General features: G+C 41.0%; 1 protein-coding gene across 5 annotated transcripts in view; it reads right to left on the reverse strand.

Annotated features, from left to right (window-relative positions):
• JARID2 (jumonji and AT-rich interaction domain containing 2) overlaps positions 1-18,137 on the reverse strand; it is a 532,325-nt gene that overhangs the window by 125,836 nt on the left and 388,352 nt on the right. For all 5 annotated transcript variants that reach the window (XM_033934611.1, XM_033934614.1, XM_033934613.1 and 2 more), the window contains 3 exons: positions 7,739-7,857; positions 7,562-7,632; positions 6,536-6,650 (listed from right to left, as the gene is read on the reverse strand). In XM_033934611.1, the coding sequence (XP_033790502.1) occupies positions 6,536-6,650; positions 7,562-7,632; positions 7,739-7,857 (305 nt within the window). The remainder of the gene's footprint in view (positions 1-6,535; positions 6,651-7,561; positions 7,633-7,738; positions 7,858-18,137) is intronic.

An 18,137-nucleotide genomic window follows, 5' to 3' on the forward strand; every position in this document is an offset into this window, starting at 1 on the left:
CATTGTGGCATTGACTGACTTCAGATCCAAGATTGGCCTCCAGTCATCTGAGTCTTTCCTGAGTATAATAAAATATATATAGAGTATCTGCCTAAGCCCAATTCTTTGGGTGGTATAGGTTCTATGGCTTGATTATCCATGAATTAAGAAACAACCAGGAGAAACTGCCTTCACAGGTGTGAGGGACACAAAAACAACAACGAAGGAGACCAGATGATGCTCAATCTATTTATTAATAAACCAGACTCTACATGATTGTGTTTTGGCCCAAAAGCTCTGCATCGGGAGTCTTGATGTTAATTGATAAAACCATGGGTGTATGAATCCATATGTCCAAATTTTACAATTTTACAATGTCCAAATTTTAAACACCAAAGTATGGCTGGCGGTGTGTACAGCAAAAAATCGCATGGAGATGAAAATGAAACCGATTTATATACTCATTGTTTTATCAATTAACATCAAGACTTCTAAGGCAGCCTTTTTGGGCCGAAACATGATGGTGTCGAGTCTGGTTTATTAATAAATGGATTGAGTACCATCTGGTCTCCTTCATTGTTGTTTTTGTGTTGATTATCCATTAGCCATTTTACAATTGTTTAGACCTTGATTGCTTTCTCTGGCCATCCGGCTGGAGAGTCCACAAAGAAGTCCAGTAGAGGATGAAAGAATTCAAGCTTGAAGCTCTCTTGAATGATGTCCAATACCTAATGGTCCAAGCAAATCCTTTCCCAGGCCTCCCAGTATGCCAACAACTGTCCTCTTATCATGGGACTTCTTGGAGGCTACTGCGGGGTGGGAATCTGAGGGTTGAGCTTGCCTGGATCCTCCAATCTGCTGCCAAGAGCCATAAAATGATCTCTGAGCAGAGGACCCCACTGATGGCTGACATAATTGTTGGGAACCATGAAAAGTACTGCAACCTCTCCCCCCCGGGGCCTGGATTCTACTGTCTGGCAAAGACTTGGGGCAACAAACCACCACACTGGCAATAAGATCATTCAGTCTATTGCCAAAGAGCATTTAACCCTTGTAAGGAAGCCTGCTCAACATAGCTTTGGAAGCAAAACATTTTATGGGCAGAGATAGAATAAACAGAGACCTTGCTCGTGACGCTGAACACATCATACAGAGCATCTGCCACAAAATCCACCCCTGAAATTAACAACTTGGGGTAAGCGTCTTCCTTCCTCTGATGGAGCCTGACGTAATATAGTATGGCAGGCACAGCAACAAAGGAAGCTGCTGCCTCCGCCTTCAACCCTAAAGTCAAGACCTCAAACTGTTTTGAGGACTAAATCCATCCTGCAGTCTTGCACATCCTTCAAAAATACTCCGCCTTCACTAGGCAGGGAAGTTCACTTGGTAACCTGAGTTACCAGTTAAATCCACTTTAGGCAGGACAGCTGTTGAAAATCTGGAGCTCGGGAATATAGCTGTCACAGTCCTAGCAACCCGCAAGGTGCTCTCTCAAGCCTCCCAATGCCCCATTATCACTGTAATGTCGGGATGCAAATGAAAAAAGGTGTTTTGAGGCTTAGAGATGCTCATGACTGAGTAGCAGAGATCTGCAGGGGTTCAAACTTCAATACCTGCAAAAATTCTGTGATATCCTCCAGCAAAGTTGCCGGCTTAAAAAGGTGGCACACTATCAAGTCCTCTCTTTGGTCCAGGGTTGCCACAGACTCCTGTTAGCCCCAGCCTGAGACCATGAAACCTCAAACTGAAGATTCATTTTGAGGGAGTAAAGGAATTGATTCCAATCCTCAGTCATCCCAGTCTTTCTCCAACTGGAATTCTGGTTTCTGCAGGTGAATGAAGGTGGCACTGTGCTCTGAGAAGGCAAACCCCCTGCACAACAACTAGTGGGACCCCAGACGGTGCAGAGCTACTCCGATAAGCTAAAGAAACTTCAAACATAAGAGCCCTGACCAATATGCTCTAAGGACATCTGCAGGGACTCTCCTTGTTTTCTTCGTGGGCCCAGAAGTGTCCGCACATCTTCACTTCACCACATCACTTCCAAGGACTCTGGAAGGGATTATTGCTCCCCCCCAAATGAGCCACCTACAACTTCCCTGTCCTAAAGGGACCTAAGGGGATAAGCACAGTGCTCCCGCCTCCTCTCATGTGCTCCGTGGCACATTGAAAACGGACGCTCCTCAGCCGGTCATCCAATGCAAATCTGACATGAATCAGGGTAAAACAGCCTGAGGAGTCCATCTCTAATGATTTTAAACAAATATGAGGTGTTTTTGAGACAGATAGAGGCTTTTAAATCAGATTGAAAAATCTGATATAGCCGCCAAATACGGCCCGACAGAGTTAAATAAAAGTTCAAAAAATTCAGGAAAGGGGTTTTTGGAGGTAAGGGACCCATATTCTAGCCCCAGAAACCTCCAAAAATACAATTAAAGACTCTCACGATGTCTCTCACATAAGAATTGCCCCTGCCGGGTCAGACCAGGGGTCCATCGTGCCCGGCAGTCCGCTCCAGCGGCGTTCCCCCAGGTCCATGGCCTGTAAGTGCTTCTAACCTAAAACGTTCATACCCTATTCGCCTAATGTCCTGTAAGTAACCCTCTATCTGTACCCCGCAATCCTCTTCGCCTCCAGGAAGTCATCCAGTCCCTTTTTGAACCCCAGTATTGTACTCTGTCCTATCACCTCTCCTGGAAGCGCGTTCCAGGTGTCCACCACCTACTGAGTGAAGAAGAACTACAATGGACTGTACTCACCTGTTGGAGCTGTGCCTGGTTTCAGCTTAAACAGCAGCTGGAAGGTGGAGAAGATTAATACCTCAGACAAACAAGAAGATCCAAATGCTTATTTCTTCATGCCACCAATCAGACTATACAATGGATTGAGACCCCCAGACCCTCACAGCTCCACATGCGTAGTCGGGGTGGAGAGAGGGGAGAACATAGCTGGTACCCAATAGAGTCCTCAGGAATGATATGGGGCCAACACAGTGTGTGCTCAAACTCCTCTAATAACCAGGAGTGAGCCCTATTAATAGGAGAGCGGTCTCCAAGCCTCCCAAAAGTATCAATACATGCCAACTAGGTAAGCGCCCTGTAAAAGGGATGCCTTCCCAGCTACAGACTTCTGGCAGGAGAGTCTGTGTCTTCTCCCAGGCAGAGCTGCCCCAATGAAACTGGGGACATCTGAAGCATTGAAAAGTCTCAGGATAAAAACACGAAAATAAACCAAAATCAAAGCAGATCAGACAGATGTCAACTCGTGTATAGAAGGTAAAACTGAGAAGTTGCAGCATAGCCCACTGATACAGGAGGTAGAGCCAAAAAGAACGTGTGAATGATGCTTTCTAAATAACTTGCGTGCAGAGGAGAATAACCCACTTGTTTAAGACTGACTCGTATGCTTTTTGCACTAGAAATTAGAATTCAATGCTTTCATTTAAAACCTGGTGGTCTGAATCGCAAGAAGTTATCTTTTTGACTCCCCAGCTATGATGTGTTTGTTTGCAAGTCACGCAGTTATGCTATTCCAGCACTAGTATTAACTTGGATTCAATTTGAACCAGCTTACATCGGGTCCCCTAGAGCAGGGAACGAAACGGGGCCACGTTGGGACCCCCTCACTCCTGTTTAACAGCTAAGTGGACTTTTTCATCAAGTATGCAGTGACATTTGCATGATATTAACAACAAGAACAAACCTTATTTTGAACTTTTGAAACAGTTGAAATTTTTAGCCTTTCCAGGTTGTGATCAAAAAACATTTTCATAGAATAACAATGACTGGAAGGTAAACTCTTTACCCAAGGGAGGTCTTGTAGCCTTCCTTTCAGAGTTTCATCTCTCTGAGTAATTTTATAAAATTTATATTTCTTGATCACCCTTCAAAGGCTTGTCTATATTTACATGATCAGTTATATGTTTTTGGATTTCGACTCTTTCTGACCTAGTGTTTGTTGAATAATATCCTTGAACGTAATTCAGTAATTGGATTTCATTTAAAACTAGGCAGGAATTCTTCCCTTAGCTTTGTATGCCTTTCTACCTTATTTCAATCATTACAATACTCCTCCTTGGCTGGGAACCATGAAGCAGAACTGCTTTCAAATCTATTCCTGAACCTGTGGAACATATCAAGAGTCCTCTGAGTTTATTGTGGGACAGATGAGCCTGCTGTCAGGACTGAAGATCTAAATGCAGAGTCTGTTTAGCCGCTATGCCCACCCTGTAAAACTTCGTGAACGTATGAGGGAAAAGACCAAGAGGCAGCTCTACAGATTTCTTTTGGGAACACTGCCGAAGATTCTTCCCATGAGGAAGCTAGATTTCTAGTGGAGTGCGCCTTCACAGATATAGGCAGTAGAGAATGACATGGTGACAGAATTCATTACTGTTCCTGTTCCCGTGGATAACCAAAGGAAACAATCCCCATGTCATTCTTTAAGGAAAGAGGGAAGAATCGGAGTATGAATGGGCACAACCACTGACCCTCAAAGCCCTGCTTTAAAGAATGCTGGTGTAGAAGGACTAAGGTTGAGACAGACACTAAAGAATGACACGGGATGGTTTCCTGCGGTTATCCACTGGGACAGGAACAGTGATGAATTCTATCACTGTGCATTCTCTAATTAGGCAGATGTTTTACATGTCCAATATTGGTTGAGGAAATGACTATATGGATCCATCTGGACATGATCATTTTCAAGGCTAATTGACCTTTATGGGCAGCCCCCACCAATACAAACAGATGATCTGATAACAGAAATGAATTCATAACCTCTAGATACTGCAGCAAGAGTCTGCCCATATCCAACATGTTCAACAATTGATCATACTTTCTCAATCTGGAGGGAGTGAAGGCAGGCAAGCATACTTCTTATTTGAAATGGAAGCTGAAAACCACTTTTGGTAAGAAAGATGGGACTGTGCATAAGACCATACCTGAATCCAAAATTCTGAGGAATGGATCTCTATATGATAAAGCCTGAAGCACTGACACTTGGTTGGGCAGAAGTAATCGCCACCAAAAACAACATCTTGATTGTGAGGTCCATCAGAGAAGCTTGTTCCAGAGGCTCATAGGGTGTTCTCAATAGTGCCCAGGGGACCAGATTAAGACTCCCTGCTGGAAAAAGCCAACTAGAGGACGAAGGTGCAATGAGCCCTTCAAAAAAACTTGGCCACATCTGGATGTGCAGCTACGGTACTCTTATTAATCTTAGACCCAAAACAGGAGAGCCCTGCAATATAAATTTCAGGGAGCCAACCACTAGGTCTTTTACCAGACCTTCCTGTAGGAAGGCGAGCACCACAGAGATCGGCACTTAACTTGGGTCCTCACTCCTCTGAGCGCAGCAAACTTGGAAGCACCTCCAGGCTTTCACATATGTTACTATAGTCACCTACTGCCTACATCTTAGAAGGATGGAGACCACTCCTCCAAATAGCCTTTACATGCTAGTGCCACATGCTCAAAATCCATGCCACAAGACCAACACATTGTATGCTGGCTTGAGGAGTCCATCACACCTCTTTTTATACAAAATTGAGGTGTTTTGAGGCAGATAGGGGCTTTTATTTTCAAATTGAGAAATCCAAGATGGCCACCACAACAGCAATTTTAGCATCAAAAATGGCCTGGGGAAACTACACTGAAGTCTAAAAATGAGCGATTTGGGGATTTCAGAGGTGGGGGATCCTGACTCTAACCCCTGCACTCAAGTCTACTGCAGATGAACTTGGGGTAAGCTCCCAACGTATTGGTCCCTGAACCCCCAAACTTTACTGCAGGCTTCTCCAAGAGGATACACTGCAAAGCAGTCTGCCCTTTGGATTCAGACCCTCAACCTCAAAGTCTGTGCTCTCACAGCCAGAGATGTCCCAAGAATGGGATCCTCTGCAGCACTGAAAAGCCTCATAAATGGTACAAAAACTGAATATAATTATAAACACAAGCAGAAAAGACCGGCTTCTACCATCTCACTTGTAGAGAGACAACTGAGGGTTGGACAGCCCAGAAGGATGGAAGGCAGAGCAAAAGAATGCATTAGCTCCCTACAAAAATTCTCGCGAGAAGGGACTGACTTCCCACAGATTCAGTAATGGAGTATCTGTCACACTAGAATCTATGTCGAAGAGGGATCCCCTAGCTGTTGGTTACTATTTAAATAAAGTTACTATTTAAAGTTAAATAAAGTTGGTTACTATTTAAATAAAGACAGATGAGTGTTATTTATTTATAAATTAACGTATATATAAAATACCAATCAGAAGTTTAAAAAATGTTAAGAGCTTTAGACCAATAATGATTGTGGTATGACAAGACTGCATGATGAAGCAATTTGTTCTGCAGCGTAACCGCTGAGGTCTAAAGGCTGTTACATTCAGTGTATATGATATATCAAGAATTGTGAAGTTGAACTCTGAATATACCTTATCAAGTGCTTGTTTGGATATGTTTTATGAAAAGCACAAATGAGAACAGTCATAGAAGCTGGAAAGTTACCATTAGACACAAGGCTAAGAAACACATGGGAGAAAGTCTAGAATACATACCAAATGCAATCAGCACCAGTGTGTAAGTAGTCAATATATGGAAGGTGATTTTGGTCTCGAGACCAGCATGAGGTAGAAAAGACCATGCCAATATTTAGCCAAGGAATTGTCACTCCTAAAAGAGAATTGTCCCAAAATAAAAATTTAAATGAATTATAAAAATTAATGAACATGTAAGAAAAGATATATTTACAAAAACCTTCACATTTGCAGATATTTTAAACATTGCAGCTAATCTGTCCATCTCCCTAACTCTTCATTACTTTAAAATATACAAACTGTGCATGTGAATAGATTTGAAGCCAACAGACCACTGCTAAGTAGCTACTGCCTAAACTTATATAAAGAATAAATCAGAAGAATCCAGATGGTTGTAACGTCCTAGTAACTGATCTAAGTAATATTTCAGAAGAAAAGCAAGGGAAACATGGAACACTAAAAACTGTTTTGAAGATGATGAAGTTTCTCAATCTCTACCATCATGTCTCATCTCTTACACTGCAAGTAGCAGCATAAGTTAGGTATAGAAGTTAAGTGTGCTCTTAGTGATACCCTCAGGGCCAAATGGGAAGAAAATAGACAAATTTAGAGGATATTAGCAGGAGAAGTACCCAGAGCTAAAACAAGTACAAGACCCGCTTACTGCAACTTTCAAGCACTACATTTTTTTTACACATTCATAACTATATGTGTAAAAGCTTTTACTTTCCTTTTTTCAAACAATGCTGAATTTTTTTACACATTCATAATTAAGGAAAAGAACTCTTATTTTCTTGTTAATAGTACATAATTTCCTTCTCAAGCCCTGTGATTCACTTTCATGAATTCTAAGAATTCATCTACAGTACTTCTAGACACATTTTGAAGGCAATCTGCCATTTGGAACTGCCATAGGATTCCCTCCTCTCCGCACACATTTTTGAGAGAGGTTTGACAAGTCTGCTAGAATGTACAATGCAGCACATAGGCAGACAAGAGAGATGCTAATAGAAAACATTCAAGATTCTCCTTACTAAGTCTGCTTACCAGGTACAGCACCAAGATGTCGCAGGATGGATCCTGAATTATTAGGAAGGACAGTAAGGTTCCACCCATGCCTGTAAATTGAGACCAAACCCATCATTTATGACATGCAAGCAGTATAAAACAGCATTAACCACTACTATATATATATATATATATAAATAAAACATTGGAATGTACCTCGAAAATGGCTCAGATTTCCCAACTGGAAAGCCACTCCCATGGGTGTTGGTATCTACTTTTCCACAATGCACTGCTACATGACTATTTTTCTTTTCCACTAACCTCCAATATTCTTGCTGTAACAAAAAAGATGATCATTGCATATACTTAGTAAAATGTAATAGATTATGCTATATAGTTTCCAAAAGCTCTATATAAGACATATTAAGAGAATAACACAACCATAATCAGCAGTACAGCACCAGTGCCTTTTATCACATATTTTATACTATATATACAGTATATATTTTCCTCCTTCAGATTAAAAAACAGGATAACAAAAACAAGCACAGAGTTATCACTCACAAGTTCTAATTTTATTTAAATTTATAAAATTGGCACTGGAGGTTGGGATGGGGATCAATATTCAAAAAGGTTTATTCCAGTTAATCTTTGGAATTAATCAGATAAAACCAGAGATCTGAATATTTTCCAAATCACTCTGCTTAAATTTTGTCCAGTCAACTTGTTGGTCAGAGAAAAGATAGATTTAAAAAAAGGTTATGCATTAGTAAGCCTGGGGCATGGTTTAACTTGCCTAGGTAACTCAGGGGCCTACAATTAATTAAGTCTAAAGTTATCTGAATAACTTTATCCAGGGAATTCTTCAGAAAACCTTTCCAGATAACTTTATCCTGATATTCAGCAAAACTTAAAGGGATAATTTTATCCAGATAATTCTCCCCTCACCAGTTTACTGATAGCCATAGCCAAGCAACCCTTTCCCAATCCCTATCAAGATCATGCAAAAGTACGAGCTGTTAGTGAACCAGATAATTATTGCAGCAATGCTCAAAATTTCTGTTAAGTTCATAAATACATTTGATCGTGAACTTTGTTCCAATTTTCAAAGCAAAAGCATACACATTTACTTTGAAATTTCTCATAGATACAAAGCATCTGCTAACATTTGGACCTGTCTGTTTTTCCTTTAGACACTTTTGAAATAGAAAAACACGTGTAAACATTCTGAATACAGTGGAGTTGTAGAATGTGTATCACTGACTAGTTCAGTGGTTCTCAACCATGTCTTGGGGGACCCCCAGCAAGTCAGATTTTCAGGATATCCCTAATGAATATGCATAAAGCCTAGGCTTGGGTTTTTTTTTTTGTTTACTTAATTAAATAGCTGCCAATTAGATTACTCAAACTTTCAAAACAGCTATGTAGTGTTAATCAATTCAATAAGGGAGAAGCTCGAGGTGCCTCAGCCAATCAGGGCCTTAGGTCCTTCCCCGTGCCTAAGGCTGGTACTGCGAAGTGGCCTGGAAGAGAAGGAGCAGGAGGACTTTGCGCTTCCTCTTGCTCCTGAAGATATCACGGAGGCCTAAGGAGCAGGAGGGACCGGGCACCCCTCCTGCTCCCAACGATTTTTCAAGGTACGGGGAGTGGGTGGGTCCAGCTGGCCAGCCAGCCTGCCAGGCAGGGCACGACCAGGGGTGGGCTTGACAGGGTGCGGTGGGTCGGTCCGTGGTGAGTGGGTGGACCGTTCCAGTGGCAGGAGGGAGGCCTACGGAGCAGGAGGGACTGAGCACCCCTCCTGCTCCCAACTTTTATGTATGGGGAGGGGGGAGAGGGTGGTGGGCAAATTGGACTCTCCTGCTCTCTGCCACCCTTCTCCGCAGTGCGGCCCCACTTTAAAACCACAAGTTCACACTGCGGGAAGGGGCGGCAGAGAGCAGGAGAGTCGGGGGAGCCAGAGAGAGAAGAGTCAGGGCAGAGCAGTTTTTTATACAAATGACTGGTCCTCACCAGTCACTTGTTCTTGATCGGCCAGCCAGTCAGTATATAGGGGAGAAAGTTTAGTGAATCGCTGCCCTCCCAAATTTGCATGCCATTTCCCTCATTTACATACACAGATCGAGATGGGATCGCTAAACACGTTAGTGAATCAGGTTGGAGGGAAATTGGGTCGTAAACCGTTCGGTACACGATCGGTTTGCTTAGTGAATCTAGCCCTTAGTCCTATGGTTTCTATAACAGATGGATTTGTATCGTCTTGCTAATGATGTCTAACTTTGGGTGGATGTTAATAAGGATCAGAATGTTGCAATAGGTTCTCTGAATAGATGTTTACAGAAAGTCTTACAATGGTTAAACCATTTGAATTAAAACTAAAATGTAGACAAATCCCATTACATGTAACTCACAAGTCAAGAGAGGGCCTTGATTTCAGCACCATCTATCGATGGGATCTCTTTCACTGAGAAATCAGTGGTAAAAAATTATAGGGTTTGGCTGGATAGTGATTTGAATTTTAAAAAGGGCAGATTACTTCTGTTATTTGAACTTTTTTCTAGTTTTAATTTACTTCGTAGATTTTACCCCTTATTAAAACAAAGACCTAGCTGTTTTGTTATATGCTTTTGTTACTTAAAGACTAGACTACTGGAACATTTATTGTGGTCTTCCACAGTATCAGCTAAAGATTGCAAGTCAGTTCATCTTTACTGAATAAAAAGTTACAGGATCATATTATCCCCATTTTGGCAGAATTACACTGGCTACCAACTGAATATTGTTTTTTTTCCTTTTCTTTTTGGCCGTTTATTGAGGATTAAAAATTGGTTCAAAGAAAACAGAAGGATTTATGGTGGAACTGCTGCTTTTTAACATTCTTTCATGTAAAGAAATATTTCTATTTGTACAGGTAATAGATGGAAGTGGGCAAGAAATGTCATGAAGACTCAGCTTTTTGTAAAGCTGATTTTATGATATGTATGTTTTATATGGAAACCGCCTAGATATAGACAGTATATACATTAAATAAAATCAAAAACATATATACATACTTATAAATAATGGAAAATGGAAATAATAATGAGTGAGGTAATCAAATTTACTGAAAACACAGTTATTTGATGTTAAATCAAAAGAGGACTGAGACTGAGCATTCAGATGACATTTAATAAGAAAAGTTAAAGCTACATGATGAAGGTTCCATATTGGGTGTCATCACCTAAGAAAAAGATATAGGGGTCACTGTTGATATGTTGAAATACAGTTTTCTCACTGTGCAACAGTGGCTAAGAAGGCATTAATATTTTATACTAAAGCACTGCAGAGAATAAACATGTTAAAATTTAGAGTGATGCTGGTGTTTTCTATCTCCAATGGTAAATTCCCTTGTTTTTCTGAAGACTCAGCAAGAACACACTTCTGAAAATAATAATAAATTTAAAAGGCTCTACTTCAAAAAAACATGCATACCTATCATTGTCTCAAATGAAAAACCACACACTTCTTTGAGCATTGCCAACTGGCTCCATGTAGTCAAAATCACCATTTCAGTTCAAGCCAGCAATGTTCATAGTTTTGTTTTATAAAGCATAAGACTAGGCAAAGAAAAGTTGCTTACTTGTAACAGAAGTTCTTCACAATGAACAGGATAAATCACCGTACCTTAAAAAAGATATAAAAAGGATGGAGTCGATCCAGAGGAAGGCTACTAAAATGGTTGGTGATCATCATCATAAGGTGTATGGAGACAAGACTTAAAGATTTCAATATGTATACTTTGGAGGAAAGGCAGGAACGGGGAGACATGATAGAGATGCTTAAATACCTAAGTAGAATAAATGTACATGAAGTGAGTCTCAATTGAAAGAAAACTCTGAAATGAAGGGGCATAGGTTGAAGGTGAAAAGGGATAGATTCACAAGTAACCTCAGAAAATACATTTGCATGGAAAAGGTGGTGAATGCTTGGATTGATCCCCTAGTGGAGATGAAAAGTGTATTTGAATTCAAAACAGCTTGGGACAAGTATATTGGACCTCCAAGGGAGATGAGGGGATAGTAGATGGCATGATTAGGCATATAGGCCATATGGTCTTTATTTGCCTTCATTTTTCTCTGTTGCTAACAGCTCTTTTAAGAGAAAGAGAGAAAATGGTTCTATTCCATTGTCACTTTAGCTCCTACCGAGGTCTTCTCATGTAGGGGGAACAAACAAATTGAAGTACATGTGCTGATAGTGACCAACATTTGCATATAACATCTTGCCATCACACTGATGTTCAGTTTTGGAGGCTGTATGTCACTAAAGACAAAGAAGTTAGAGTTAGAAAAGAGGAAAGCATCCAAAATGGTAAGAGGTTTTCAACTAAAGACATATGATAAGACTGAAGGCCCTAAATATACAGTATTACCTTAGAGGAGAGACAGAGAACATAAGAATAGCCTTACTGAGTCAAACCAATGGTCCATCTAGCCCAGTAGCCCGTCCTCACAGTGGCCAATCCAAGTCACTACTACCTGGCAAAAACCCAGATATGATACTGTTACATACTATCAATATCACGGAACAAACACGTTTTTGCCAAATAGGAGGAAGCTCTAGAACTAGAGTACATTATATGAGGAATATAAAAAGGTAAAAAAAAAAGCATCAGGAAATATTTCTTTACAAAAAGAGTGGTGGATATCTGGAATGCCCAACCAAAAGAGGTAAGCAAAAACAGTGCTGGAATTCAAAAAGGAGTAGGATAACACAGTGGATTCTTAAAAGGTAAAAAAGTATGGAAACCAAGAATGGAGCACCTCATCTCAAAACAGCTGTGAAATGAATGTTGAAAGGGAATATGCAACAATTACTACCTTGGTACCCTATTGGGCAGACTGGAAGGATCATACTGGTCTTTATCTAATATCATCCACTATGTTACTACAGTGATAGAAGTAAACATTCTGAATGGAACCTACCATGCCCCTTATTCAGTTGTGTGATAAGGTGGCCTTTGCTTTCTTGCCTTTGAAAGTTAGCTCTTTGGACAGAATAAGGTTGGATTTCTGGAAAATTGTGAGAAAATCTAAAAAACTTTGATGATGATAAGTTTCAACTTGTGTGCCATGTATGGTTTCTAATTTGGTATAAGCAGCTACTAGACAGCTGTCTAGATATGGAAGAACTAATATCTGCAGCCAGGTCAAATACTAATAGTGATTCTTTGCTAAAATCAATATACTTTCAGAACCTCAATGTGAGCCCTGACAATGTCTCGTCTGTCTTAGAAAGAATGGAAGATTAGGAGAATCAACTTAGTACTCCAGTTGACTTTAAAACCTCCAGAGATTGCCTGGAAAATAAGTTGGAAACATTGGTGACAGTTTCCACTTGATACAGAGATCAGGCTACTTTTAGCATATAGTGCAGTATGAATAGGAGACATGGAAGGTGACAGTTCATCTGCTTCTGTTAACTAGAATCTTTGGAGAAGCCTTCCTTTGCTTCTACACTGGTAAGCTATCCACTTTTGAATTAATGGTTAAATTTAATCCAGAAGATGGCTGTCGGAGTTCTGTTGGAAGAGGAGGTCCTTCTATTATGAGATTCAAAATTTGTTAAGCTTCTTTCACCACTTCCTTCACCTCCAGCTCTGTGTAAGTGTAGGAGTAGATAGAAAGAAAATAAGGTTAAATAGCATTAGAGCTAGACTCAAGCCCTGAGGTGCCCAGCAGATTACTGGTCTGAGACTGGAGGACATCAAGTTCCAATTTACTAGAAAAAAATAATCAGACAAGTACCTAAACCACCTAAGAACACTTCCTGCAAGATCTAGTTATGCTACACTTAATAGCAAACACTCTTGATCAACCAGGTCAAAGGCTGCACTCAAAACAAATACAACCAGAATTGTGTCCTTATAAAGCCTTCATTTAGTCTAGTTCAGTTTAGCATACATACTGAATTAGTTTCAATGCTATAGCCAGTTTTGAAGCTGGATCAATATAGATGCAGGTCATGTATTTTTTCTTTTCTTTTTTAGAAAATTAGTTGGGCTGTATAAGCACTCATTTTTCTGTAATTCTAGAGACAATGATAAATTGGAAACTGGATGGTAGCTGGTTGAATTAGAGGGATCATTAAAGGCCTTTTTCAAAAGTGAATTTTTATTGTCTTCTAGGACAGGGGTAGGCAATTCTGGTCCTCGAGAGCCGGAACCAGGGTCAGGTTTTCAGGATATCCACAATGAATTGTATGAGATGGATTTGCATGCACTGCCTCCTTGAGATGCAAATCTCTCATACATATTTATTGTGGATATCCTGACCTGATTCCGGCTCTCGAGGACAGGAATTGCCTATCCCTGTTCTAGGAGAAGGCACAGAGACCGTGGGAGAGACTATTATTGACCAATGCATCATTAAAAGGTGACAGGCCAACTTTAAGGTCTTTGACTAGACTAGAAGGAAGCATATTTAGTGGTAAGGTAGAGGAACTCATTGAGACAATAACCAAGTGAGGTAGCAGAGGAGAGATTTAAAAAAATGCTGGAGTGCTGGATACCAGGAGAAATTAATGTAGCAGCTTCCAAGCAAGAGAATGATGACAAAGGAGATGAGACATGTCTGCATTGAGGGCTCAGTGCCAGTGTTATGGAGTGAGTTCTTTTGTTGACTATTTTTCCCATAGCACAACTCTTTTTCTTCCAAGGCACACTGAGGTGTGGGAGTAGCGCCAACCCTTTGGAACTGCACCAAAGAATGTCCATGATAGTGCTGAACCTTATTTTCCCCTAACCGGGAGCAGATTCCAAAACTATGTGTAGGACTGAAATCACAATTCACAGATCAGAAATGATACAAAGTTTAAAATCACAGTTGCTCCTTTTTGGAAAATTCTTTAGCTGTGAATTCTACCTGTTTTAGTCTCTGAATGGAATGGATCCCTTGGAGACCTCCGCCTGTAACTATAATAATTCTACATAATCCATATTCCTTTGGAAAATCAGGCAGCTCTCATGACTTCCCTGTATATTCAATTTCCTATTACAAGTAGGACACCCTTCGAAAACTGGCTTGTCTTAGGACATATAAAATAGCAAATTATCAAAGTTGAACTCAATTGTTCTAACACAGATATATATAGAAGAAAAATATATTTTTTTGTAATTTACTATAGTTGATTGAAGAAAAATGAAAAAATATATACATTTTTATCCATTAAGCCATATGGATGAGAAAGAGCTATAAAGCACATCTGTGTGGCAGAGCAGTAGAATGATGATATAAGCACATTGCATGGGAAGAAGGTATGTGAATGCTCAGAAACGCAATAGTAGGTTTTTTTTTCTTTTTTTTAACAAAACCAAGCACATAGAAAAAGATCCATATCCCAAAAGTACCGTCCAATTAAAGCATTTGTATTATCTCTCATATTCTTCTTCCTATGCTGAAGCATCCTCAGACTGCACTTCTAGCTCCCAATACCAGTCTCAATAGGAGTTCCAAATTTCTTTTTATTTATGCAATTTTAAGTGCCTAAAATCCAGCAACTGTTTCCCTTCCCTTCAGCTCCAGCTGGTCCAGCAACTTAAGCAAACCCCTCCCTCACTCATGAGTTCAGAAGCCCCCCTCCCTCCCTATTGCATGTACAACAGCCCCCCTCCCTCATACTCTTCCTCCTAATCACAGCTACTGGCAAAATATACCCTGCGACTCCTCCGTTGGCCGTTTATGCCTCCCAGGATGGGCCTACCAGCCTCTTAGAAGCGTTCGTAGAACAAAGAGGCAACGTCATCACACACAGGGCTGCTTTGGAACCTTCTTCCCGCTGAAACTGGAAGTTATATCAGAAGGAGAGACTCGGTGAGAAGAAGTTTCTGAAGCAGCCCTGACCGCGTCAATGTTGCCTCTTCATCCTATGAATGCTTCTAAGGGCGGTGAAAGTAGATCCACGGGGCAGTGAAAAGCCTTGCCCCCATACCCATAACAACCAGCCAATGTTTTCCTCAGTTCCTACGGGAAAAAATCACTGTGTCATTCTTTACATCAGAGTATTAGAAGGACTCATGACAGTATATTGAGATGTGGAGGTCTGAGTCTCCAACTTTTCTTTTATGGCATCCACTTAAAATGGTGAACAGAGGCTGTCTTAAACCGTCAGAGGACAGAGGGGTCATGACCCATATCAGGGCCCTTGGAGACCACTTAGCTAATGATGCCCCAAAAGGTATCAATATTATCCAGGTATCAGCATGCCAATTAAAGCAGTCCAGGTCTGTGAAGACAGGGGAACTGAACATGGACCTCTGCAAAGAAAAGCCCTGGCAGAGAAGCGCATGGTGCACCCATAGGCTGTGCCATGTGGGTCAGGTCGGTAACATGCTCTCCACATGAGCTAAACAAATTCTGAGGAAAAGCCACATATCTGGGCTGACATTGGCTCTCTGTGAGTCCAAGACAAGGCCTACGAGAGGAGGCCAAAATCAGAGAAACCTTCTAACCCAAAGTTACTACACTTATCCCTCCGTGTTCGTGATGGTTGCGGCCAGAACACAGCCACGAATAAGGAAAAACTGTGAATAACTTTTTATATGTTATTTGCAGTTTTGTATAAATGCCATCATTTTTATTATTGAAACCGCGAATAACTTTTCAACTGTTATTCGCGGTTTTTTGAAAAAAGCCACTATTATCACTATTTGTGGTGGTGGGAAGGGGAGCAAGAGTTTTAATCCAAATTTATGTACCCCATTAAACCAAACACTGGAAAAAAAAAAGAAAACATAAACGAAGACAACAATTCCTGAACCTAAAGGTAGTGAATGCTGAAAGCTGGAGAGAACGGCTCTCGCTAAGTTTCTAGCTTGCTCTCTCCTGACCACCCCTCCTTTGTGGTGTGTAGTAGTGCATGCCAAAGCACGCTCCCCGCAGTTTGGCGGCTGCACGAGAAGACGAGAAATGTGTATTTTCCTCCTTGTCACGCCAAATCACTTACAGTGCTGGGAAGTGTAAAGGATGTCAGATGATCAGGAAGCGGGGTGGAGGGGGGGAGCGGAAGGCAGAGCCCCACCGCTTGCATCCGCTATCCACAGTGACTGACCTGGGTGTCTGCCTGTGTTGGGAGTTGCTGAGAAGCAGCGATTTTGTGGGAGAAAGCATGGAAGCAGCGATTTTCAGAGTGAATGTTGGTAAGTGCTAAACTTTTTTATCAGTACAGTAAAAGAAAAGGAACTTTACTCATGACTTAATTTTTGGGGCTAACAACAAACAAACCAAAACTGCAGATATGTACAACGATGTAGGCGAATTTTATTGAGACAAGCAAACTATATATTAAAACCTTTTTACCAAACGGGGGACCCAACATGGTCCGTGTTTCGGACAACGTTCATCAGGGGTCCATGGTAGATAAAGGAAAAAACATATGTCACAACAAATATTGAAAAAGATAATATAAAACCAAACAGATGATGTGTCACGCCGAGAGTCTCTACAAATAGTAAAAATCGCTATTTTGGGGGCTGAAATCAGCATCTGAAAAATTGCAAACAAGCGAAACTGAGAGTGCAGAAATCACGAATATGGAGGGAGCAGTGTATAGTCAACCAAGACGAGGTTCAAAGTACAAGGCTTACATTATCTAAATGCGTCAACTTTAATTTACCATCTTTAAATTATCTTAAAAGACTACTACCAACCCTAACCTCTAAAGGATCTACCCTAGGTTTGATCCCTCCCTCACTTTTAAAGTGTTTCTTTCCTATTTTTGGTCCAATTATTCATAAATTGATCATTAATAGTTTATCATCGAGGTCTCTCCCAAGTTCCTGGAAAGAAGCGTCCATCCATCCAATTATAAAAGATCTACAAAGTCCCACACCGTAGGTTATTGAACATGATGAACACAATGGGCCTAGGAGAAACACTGACTGCATGGGTAGAAGACTGGCTTAGCGGCAGACTTCAAAGGGTAATGGTAAATGGTATTCCCTCAAAAACATCAGAAGTGACCAGTGGAGTACTACAGGGCTCGGTCTTGGGCCTGATACTATTCAATATCTTTGTAAGGGATCTGCCTCGGGGCCTTCGAGTCAAAATTACATTATTCGCCGATGACGCTAAACTATGCAACAGAACCTGATAGCGCAACCATGCCCGGCACTATGGAGCAGGACCTACTTTTACTAGAACAATGGTCCAGTACTTGGCAACTAAATTTTAATGCCAAAAAATGTAAGGTAATGCACCTTGGTAGCAGAAATCCATGCAGAACATACACCCTGAATGGTGAAAATCTAACCAGAACTGTAGCAGAACGGGACTTGGGAATAATCATCCGGGAAGATATGAAAGCTGCCAATCAGGTGGAGAAAGCTTCAGCAAAAGCTAGACAAATGCTGGGCTGCATCAGAAGGAGCTTTATCAGCCGAAAGCCTGAAGTTATACTGCCGTTGTGCAGATCCATGGTGAGACCTCACATGGAGTACTGTATTCAGTTCTGGAGGCTATATTATCAAAAGGATGTGAAGAGAATGGAGTCGATTCAGCGAATGGCCACTAGATGGTCTCAGGACTTAAAAATCTCCCATATGAAGAACGTTTGAGCAGGCTGCGCTTATATTCTCTCAAAG

The sequence above is a fragment of the Geotrypetes seraphini genome, chromosome 2 (assembly GCF_902459505.1).
Source record: "Geotrypetes seraphini chromosome 2, aGeoSer1.1, whole genome shotgun sequence".
NCBI lineage: Eukaryota > Metazoa > Chordata > Amphibia > Gymnophiona > Dermophiidae > Geotrypetes > Geotrypetes seraphini.